The following is a 9,282-nucleotide window of genomic DNA, read 5'->3' as shown; positions in this document are numbered from 1 at the left end:
ATAAGATATGAATGTAGCAAACTGCTTCTTCAGAAAATTATTGTGTGCTATCTCACTGAATCATATGAAGTGATGAACCAACCACGTACATTCATGACTACTTCTTCATAATAAAATCTCTTTAAGCTGATCACATGTACAGATTCAAGCACTTACACAAAACAATACTCAAACTTAATTCATCATCAGTTATGGAAATATAAATGATGATATTCTCCAGAAAACATTCATATATAAATTTGAATAATAGAAATTGGAAGAATAAAATAAAATTTCTCATTTAAAATCTAGGGTTCATAAGAAATTAGAAGAAGTAATAGTCATTAAATAGAAAATATGAATTTCGGAAGTACTATATACTACATATAAGCAATTCAATTCTTTAGATTGTAAACAAAAACACAATAAAAAAAAATATAAATTATAATGCCCTTAATTTTAAAACTTTATGGTTTTCACATTCAAAGTATTAAAGAGTACTGTGTACTTGGATTCATAGCAAACTCTTTGAGAGAATAAGTTATGAACGTAAATTGATGAAGAAAACCGCGTTTCTTTTCTAACCCTCAATTATTTTCATATATATTTTTCTGGAGGAATGAAACAAATAGTTATGGGACAAAGAGAATATTAATTTTCTAAATAAACTCTTCATATATCACACATTCATCAAGTATACGGTTATTAAATAAGAAAATACTTTTTAATTAACCGATAAAATTTTAATATTAACATATTTTAAATCATTTAAGAGGTCATAGCCATATATCTTACCTACCCATCTTCACCGATGGCTTTCTGACACTCCAGCCAGGTTCCATCAAACAATTTAAAAGCGGTAGATCAATGCCACCGATGCCCTGCATCAAACGTATTGATGAAGAATTAATGGGACACCTTGCTCAATGTAAGCGTTGTTCAGAAAGTAGTTGGACAATCATAATGATACAATCGACTACCGAGGAGATGATTTCATGAAATGATGGGAATTGCATGAGAGATGTTTAATTTTCCACCTCTGATCACTCGGCCCCCATTCTGCAGTGGTGGGCATTTGCTAATTTATGATCCAAAGCATTAAATTACGGAATCAAGATTCAAAGGCTTTCAGCATATGTGTCCCATCTACAGGAAACAACTTGATCTCAATTGATTTCCATGTCATGCTTAAGGAATATCACATTACGTGGTGCTGTAGTCGCCTTACATCCAGAGAAGCACAGGAAAAAGGAAGAACCAGAAGAAATCATGATCAATGGTTTCTGCTATGAACACTTGAGCATAGCAACGTGGGAGACCATTCTCTTGGATTGTTGCAGGATTCACCAAAGGTGGTGGTGCATGAGACTTTCTCGTAATGCATAGCCTTATATTAACAAGCATGATTTTCTATTCAACTTTATTAACACCTAAAGTTTAATTTGTTAGTGACAGATATTCTTACTTTTTATGTATTGCTTCATGGTTTTTATCATTGTATTCTATTTTAGAATTCCATTGACTTAATGGTCTTCTGAGCAATTAGTAAAACTTTGATTATTATAAGAAAAAAATCTAAGAAATATAGGTTATATTATCTAGTTTTTAGCCTCTACAAATGCAATTCTCTTATGTTTCATCATGAGTTGTGCCTTATCTTGGCTAGCCACAATCTATGTGGCTAACTTCTTTTTATTAATAAGAAATATCTCTCTCTCTCTCTCTCTCTTTTTGAAAAAAAAAAATCATAGGTAGAGAAAAAGATACACTTTAATAAGATAGCCTCCTATTCTTAAACCCATGATTCACTAGATTTTAGTATTTATATAAAAGGTTAACAATTTCATACTGAAAAATTAAAACTCAAGATTTTAATTTGATGATCAAAACTGTTATACATACTTGATGACAAACGGTGATAAAAGTTTTGTAAAATTAAAATTAAGAATGTCGGTTAATACGTGAGAAGTTTCAACAATCCCCCCTGCTCCTTCTCTACTTATGAATGTTTTGCTCCTAGAGAATCTGACTACCAGTTGCTACAGTATATATTAACATTAATAATATTATACTTTATTACTGCATCTTAAAAGGCATGGAAAAACAGTCAATTACGATGGACATATATATTTATTATATTGTGCATCATACTATAAACATAAAGTGTTTATACTATAAATAACATTATAATATTTTAAAAATTTTATTTTTATTATTTTTAGTCAAAAAAATATTATTGACATTATAATATTTTAAAAATTTTATTTTTAGTCAAAAAAATATTATTGGATTTGATTGCGGTCTAGCACTATAACCACACCAAAAAAAAAAATAATATATATAAAAAATATCCTTGGATTTGGCTATACGCACTATAACCACACCAAAAAAAAAAATATATAAAAAAAATATCCTTGGATTTGGCTATGAAGCCACACCCAACTGGCTCAGCAGAAAGAGCCAATGTGATTGGGTCTGGCTCTGCAACCAGACCCAATAAAGTCGGCTAGACCACAACCTTGGGTCTGGTTAAGGAGCTAGATCGAATCATAGTGGCTCTTTCTATGAAGTCTATTAGGTTTGGCTGTAAAGTTTATTTATTTATTTTTTTAATAAATTAAAAAAATATTATTTTAATATATGTTTTTTTTAAATAATCCTTACGTAATAATATGATAACTAACATATTGGGTCGCACTTCGCAGCAAGTCAATAATAATTTTTTTTTAAATATAAAAATATTTGAGTTGGATTAAAAGTACAGAAAGTATTTACATTATTACCATCTTCAAATAAAATATTTTCTACAATAACACCATGAATAACGCATAGTAGAGCAGCGCCTACTATACTAACAACTAATTTCCTTCCCTTAAATTTGTTTTCCTTTTAAGATATTTCCAATCCAGAACCAATGCTATTGGATTGGCCGGACAGAGAAGTTTTAGGAACCTATTTCATTTTCAATCACATCAAAATAATATAAAAACATAAAAAAATATTAGTTTGAATTAAGAAAAAATAAAAAAAATTCATATTTTTTGAAAAGTATTTTTGAAACACAAAAATAAATATACTTTAATAAGAAAATTCAACCTAAACTCAAATAAAAAAATTATCATCACCTAACTTTTATACAATATAAAAATAGCCCATCAATTTATTTATTTTTTAATGTATAAAAAAATTAAATAAAAGAAAAAAAAAGTAAGAGAACCAATGTTATTGGTTATGGAGGCAGTAGAACGAAATAGTATTGGTTATGCTGTCTTTTTTTTTCCATATTATAAAAAGGAAATAAATTGATGGGATCAATTTGAAAAAATCAAATAAATATTATCTTAACATATATTTTATATTTTTTGGGTTTGATTTGATTGCTGGAGACAAAATATTTAATATATATTTTATATTTTTTAAAATTTAATAAAAAATTTTATCATTAACCGCTGCAAACACGGGTGAATATTCTAGTAATCTTTAATCATCGAAGCCGAACACTTTCTTTTTACCTATTATTTATTTACAGGAAGTAAAACCTTATCAGTCGTTTCTACACCTGCATGCTGACCCCGCTATAAATATCTGTATATCCACCATTTTTGCAATACTCCAAACGATGATTTCATGACTTCAATTTCGAACTAAAGCTTCCCTTTTCCCAGAGTCCAAACACCAACCCATTACATTGTTCCCCTATATATTACTACAGACAGTTAACAATGGAGGTTCAAATCACATCAAGAAAGCTCATCAAGCCATCAGTTCAAACGCCTCCTCACCTTCAAATTCTGAAACTTTCGATTCTTGATCAGTATCCATATTATGTACCCAATATTTTCTACTACACCAATGCCAACCACGAAATAGAGAACATCAACACACAGAACCTAGTTGAGCAGCTAGAGAAATCATTGTTAGAAGTCTTAACGCTCTTTTACCCTCTAGCAGGAAGATTCATCAAAGACAAACTCATAGTTGATTGTAATGATGTTGGGGTAGAATTCTTGGAAGCTAAAGCTGATGGAGACCTCAGTCAAATTCTCCAGCAAGAGCCCAAACCATACGAGCTGCTTCGTCGTTTTGTTCCTTCTTTAGCAGAATCTGCCACTAGTCCTTTATTGGCTATTCAAGTTAACATTTTCAAGTGTGGAGGGCTAGCAATCGGTGTGCTCAATTCGCACAGGATAGCTGGTAGATGGACCATGTCAAGATTTATCAATGCATGGGCTACAACTCATTTTCATGATCAAGGGATTAGTAAAGTTACTCCTCAAACCTTCGTTTCACCATTCAACTTCCCGGATTCCAGCAGGCTCAGGTTTCCAGTACCTCCACCTCACATGGCTAGTAAGAAAATTGTCTCGAAAATATTTCGGTTTGACAGGGAAGCAATAGAGAAACTGAAATCTGAAGTAATTAGCGGTGCTGATTCTGGAGTCAAGCATCACCCTTCGCGTGTGTAGGTGGTCTCAGCACTTATATGGAAAGCTCTTATCAGTGTGGCCAAAGAGAAGCATGGATACCTCAGGTCTTCTTCAATGAGTCTGCCTTTCAATTTGAGAGGAAAAGTTGGTGTCCCGCTAGATAATCAATGTGGAAACCTTTGCAGGCCTATCTTAGCTCGGTTCGATGCAAAAAATCAGAGCAAACTCGTGTTGAGTGAGCTTGTGAGTTTGATAGGAGATGCTAAGAGAAGAGCCAGTTCGGAATGCGTAAAGGCCATAAACATTGCTGAAATGTTTTGAGTGGTGACTAATTCTTTTGCAGAGATGTTCGAAGAATTGAACAAAAGCGAGGTAGGTATATTCAGGTTCACAAGCTGGTGTAGGATGGGCTTGTATGAAGTCAACTTTGGCTGGGGAAAGCCTGCATGGGTGAGTCTTGTGCCGCCAAATATAGAATTAACTATTCTGAATGATACTAAATCTGGTGATGGAATTGAAGCTTGGTTGAACTTAGATGAAAAGGACATGATTCAGCTCCAACAAGATCCAGATATCATGGCCTTCACTTCTTAGCTAGTAATATCAGTGGCTTGGGATCAACAAGAACATGATCCTCCCGAAAGGGCCAATTGTCACAATAACACAATGTAATAAATTCCCGAAAGGGCCAATTGTCACAATAACACATAATGTAATAAATTTAAGTTTGTATTGTTGAATTGCATATCTTTTTTCTTTGGTTTTTGTTGTTATGGAGTATTAATGTCCTTAAATTAGTTGGCTTTATGGAAGTTTTCTGCACCATGTAGATGGCTGTCCTCCTTTCCCTCTCTGATTTCTTAGGATATGTATCAATGAGCCTTGTAATAAGTTGTGCTGTACGGTAAGGAAATGGCTATTACCGGTAGGGGCAAGCGTTCGGTTCTGGTTTAATTATTTTTTGTTTCTATTTCCATCTCTTATGTTTTTGTTTTTGTTATATATATATTATGTATTTTCTCTCATGAGACACTAACCAAACTAAACGCATCTTAATGTTCAAAAGTAGATATATAGGAAGCAACAACCATCCATGTGTACCTAGCTAGGTGATATGTTTGTGGTTTGCTAGGCATGCAGGTAAGATGGCTTCATGTTTAAAAATGATGAAAAGAATTACCAAAGAGGAGACACGCTTCATGAAGAATGGGAGAATCTTGTTGGAGGAGCTCATCACTTCTTGTGATGGCAAGTATAATCCTATCCGTACCTTCCCTGCAAAAGTGATCAGGAAAGCAACAAACAAATATGACTATGAACAAATAATACAAAGAGATGTTGATTACATAGTGTACAAAGGCTAGCTATTTGGAAGACCATCCAGTTTCTGTTAAAAAATTATAATGTCCCGCTACGATCGCAGGAATTTGAGGGATCACCTTTCCTTGACATTGTCACAGGGACACAAATGAGTACGCACAGCAATGTCCTAAAGCTCATAGGATGCTGCTTTGCCACTGAACATCCCATTTTGGTGTATGAATTTGTAGGCAGTGAGACGCTCCCCTACTACATCTCTTCTACGAATGAGATACAGCCTCGGCCATTATCATGGAAATGTAGGATAAAAATCACAAGCAGATATTGCTTGTGCACTTGCTTGTCTCCATACTGCACTTTCCAGGCCTGTTAAACACCGAGATATATCAGACCTGCAAACATTATAACGGATCATAATCGAGTTGCCAAACTGACAGATTTTTCACTTGCTATACGTATTTTCTGGTAGTCAATCCCACGTAGAAGACATCTTTTGTTGAAAATAAACTAGATTTCTAGGTTTTTTAAAAAACAGAGAAACTGGTGTGCTGGTTAAATTAAATGAACCGGTCAACTATTTTATAAACCGTCAAATAATTAAGTCGGTAAAATTACTTTTCCTGCTCAAAATAGATTTTTCTTTGATTAATTTAATTTTTGATTGTCTAAAATTTTAAATCCATAAATAAACTTGTAATAAAAAGTATAGAGCATAAATGCAACAGAGAAAAAAAATATATTAATGAGAAAACAATTAATATGAAACATTTATTCCTCTCAAATGTTATTCTTGTTCTTTAATTTTGTTTTTCATAAACTCTTACCACACTAATTTTCACTCCAACATCCTTCGTGGGAAGATGAGTTGCTTGGCACCTGAATGTTTTGCTACAGTTGGCATATATAACTGAGAAATTTGATGCTTTCAGTTTTGGTATGTTTCTTCTCCAGGTTTTGACAAGGCGCGCGAAAATGGTTTTATTGTGAAGCTGGTGATGTGTTTCATTTCTTACGAGATCGTGTCTATGATCTTATCGACAATCGTGTCAACGATCTTATCGAGAGATCGTGTCTATGATCTTATCGACAATCAACAAATGATTGAGATTGTAGATTCTGCAATTTCGAGAGAAGAGATATCGAGGAGCAACAACTGCAAGCTATTGCAAAACTTGCTCATAGTTGCATGAGCAAGGAAGCAGAAGATAGGCCAACAATGACAGACGTAGCAAGAGAATTCAGAAGCATATCCCTCCTCGTTAGCTAGCCAGCACCATTCAGTTGTTGGTTTATGTTCAGTAGCTGCAGTAGTTATGTTTTATTATATTTAGCTGCGAAACAATGTTAATTTTGATTAAACCACTTCTTTAGGTATCACTAATTCCTGATTTTGTCTGTTAACATGGCAACTGGCTCTTAACGGTGTTCCAATCTTAATTCACCTGCTGACTTATCCATTGTACCGACTCTCCCATCAATTGAAACAGATTTTTGAAAAAAACGCAATCCTAGTTTCTTGATTTAGATATAGATATATGTTTTATATTTTTTTTAATTAACATGCATGAATTTTCTATCTAGTTTTTGTGTATCTTGATTAATCTTACAGGTTTTAAAATTAATGACTATATAAATCTTCAGTATTCTTGACTAAAATTAATAACTATATAAATCTTCAGTATTTTTGATTTGTGGAACTTAAACTAGTAATATTTAGAAAATAAATTTATAATCTAACCAGTTAAGCTATATCCCTCGATATTAATAGAAATTTTATATTTAATCATAAATTTCATATTTAATCATATACGGGGAGGTAAGTTTCTCAAAAAACTCAAGAGCTATTACTCTTTAATCCACTGAAGTCCTTTGCATTTTTTTATTAATTTAATTAAAAAATAAAAATAATAAAATTTAAACTTTTAAATTCTAATACTATGGTAAAATTTAAACTTTTAAATTCTAATACTATACGGTAAAAAAAATAATAATAATAACTTCAGAGTTTAAGTTATTTTACAAGGCCTGAATGACTATACAAAGGGCAACGTGTGTTGAATGGCATTTGAACCCAAAACCTATATATTTTGAATTGTTAATCCTGCTACCTGTAGAATACAAAATGTTCGTGGCTTAAACAAAAAGGCTTTAAGGGATGTGAAATTCAAAGGAAACTGCCTCAGTTTTTTACATGATATTTGCTGTCTCTTGCTTATGTTTTTGACGCTGGATGATGTTGTTGACTTCTATCATTTGAACATGTGGTAATGTTTGCCCACAAGTTCTATTCTTCAAAACCTCTCCTCTTCTTTCTGTCTCATTTTTAATCCACCAGCAGGGCTTCTTTATTGAAAGCCAATTGAACCTGCTCTCTCCTCACATACAGAGGAGGGACTGGAATAGACAGCCTCTTTTCCTTGATACCTGACTTACCCACACATAGGTCAATTCACTTTATCACCCCCGTCCATTTTTAGCTTTTGTGCAAGTCAATTCACTTACTGCTGTATTCTACTGTTCAATTTCAACTGGTTCAGAGTCTTCTTGGTAGTAGGTTTTAAACTTTTTTCACAGGCACAAAGGGTTCATGAGAGTCTCTTGATCCTACTACCTGTCTTGACCTTTCACAGGCATGTTAAATCATTCACTGTGCTTTGCTCTTTTTTTCAGATGGAAGGATTCTAATCTTCAATATCGAAGTGCTAAAAGTCTTGCTCGTAGTAGATTTCCTAATTATATTTCTTCATTCCTGATTATATGGGCTAATGATACTAACAGATAGGCCAGTTTGGCCTCTGTACATCAAACAAAAATGACAGCTGATAAACCTTCTGGGTTTTTGTTATGATACAATCTGGGGGAGGACAAATTGCCCTCCTTTGAAACCATTCTTATAAAACTCAACCTGGCCTAGCAGGTCAGCTCGATGACAGGTTTATATGGGATTTTTTTCAAGCCAGGTTTTACGTTGAACAAGGTTTTTTCTTACCAAAACAAAGTCGTTTTAGAGATTTCAAACATAAAATAAAACTTGGGTTGACCAACCAACATGCGGGTCAACCCATCCACCCTGTGAGGTGAGCTTCGAACCAGGTCGAGTTAGAAATATGTTTAAAACAAAAATTGGTGGATCGTTCCTCTTATTGCAATTTCTTGTTAAGTTAAATGTTGAACAAAACAATGCTTGAATACACTCAACACCACAATGGTAACGTTCTATTTTCTTAAGACGTTACCCAAATAATGATGCAAGTCTGATCCTGTATCTCTGTTGGTTAGGCACCATATCAAGCTGTGGCTGTTCTCTTATACCCTAGTTAATTGCTCTGTAAGTTACATACAGACTGAAGGGAGCAGGCGGAGATTTTGCGTTGCAAAAGAAGCAGCTTGAATCTTGAAGTCCATCATGCCAGTTTTTTATTTGCACTATATCTTTAATATGCTTTATTCATTTAATATCTGATGCTGGACTTCCAATAGTAATGGCCAAAAAGAAGTGTTGAATGAAAATTAGCAGTGAATTTCTGTTGGGAATTCCGACCGGTGATGTACTGAT

The 9,282-nt window shown here is 33.4% G+C and overlaps 2 protein-coding genes across 2 annotated transcripts; both read left to right on the top strand.

Annotated features, from left to right (window-relative positions):
* The first annotated feature begins 3,577 nt into the window (after positions 1–3,577).
* On the top strand, positions 3,578–4,756 carry LOC105134196 (acetyl-CoA-benzylalcohol acetyltransferase-like). The gene has a single exon (XM_011038520.1). The coding sequence runs from the start codon at positions 3,702–3,704 to the stop codon at positions 4,443–4,445; it is 744 nt and encodes a 247-aa protein (XP_011036822.1). The 5' UTR covers positions 3,578–3,701; the 3' UTR covers positions 4,446–4,756.
* A 795-nt stretch (positions 4,757–5,551) lies between these two features.
* Positions 5,552–6,916, top strand: LOC105134309 (wall-associated receptor kinase-like 8). Its single transcript, XM_011038664.1, has 3 exons — positions 5,552–5,689; positions 5,830–6,025; positions 6,678–6,916. Exons 1-3 carry the CDS (start codon positions 5,552–5,554, stop codon positions 6,914–6,916), a joined length of 573 nt encoding a protein of 190 aa, XP_011036966.1.
* The last annotated feature ends 2,366 nt before the right edge of the window (positions 6,917–9,282 follow it).

This window comes from Populus euphratica, unplaced genomic scaffold (assembly GCF_000495115.2).
Source record: "Populus euphratica unplaced genomic scaffold, PopEup_1.0 scaffold158.1, whole genome shotgun sequence".
Taxonomy (NCBI): Eukaryota; Viridiplantae; Streptophyta; class Magnoliopsida; order Malpighiales; family Salicaceae; genus Populus; species Populus euphratica.
This window is presented reverse-complemented; position numbering and strand designations above follow the sequence as displayed.

What these genes read in the sequence shown, in the direction of transcription:
- LOC105134309 (XM_011038664.1), top strand. Translation starts at nt 5,552, where the DNA reads ATGGCTTCATGTTTAAAAATGATGAAAAGAATTACCAAAGAGGAGACA. An exon ending in TCCGTACCTTCCCTGCAAAA is followed by an intron (nt 5,690 to 5,829) that starts GTGATCAGGAAA and finishes CTACGATCGCAG; the next exon opens with GAATTTGAGGGATCACCTTT. An exon ending in TCGGCCATTATCATGGAAAT is followed by an intron (nt 6,026 to 6,677) that starts GTAGGATAAAAA and finishes TTTCTTCTCCAG; the next exon opens with GTTTTGACAAGGCGCGCGAA.
- LOC105134196 (XM_011038520.1), top strand. Translation starts at nt 3,702, where the DNA reads ATGGAGGTTCAAATCACATCAAGAAAGCTCATCAAGCCATCAGTTCAA.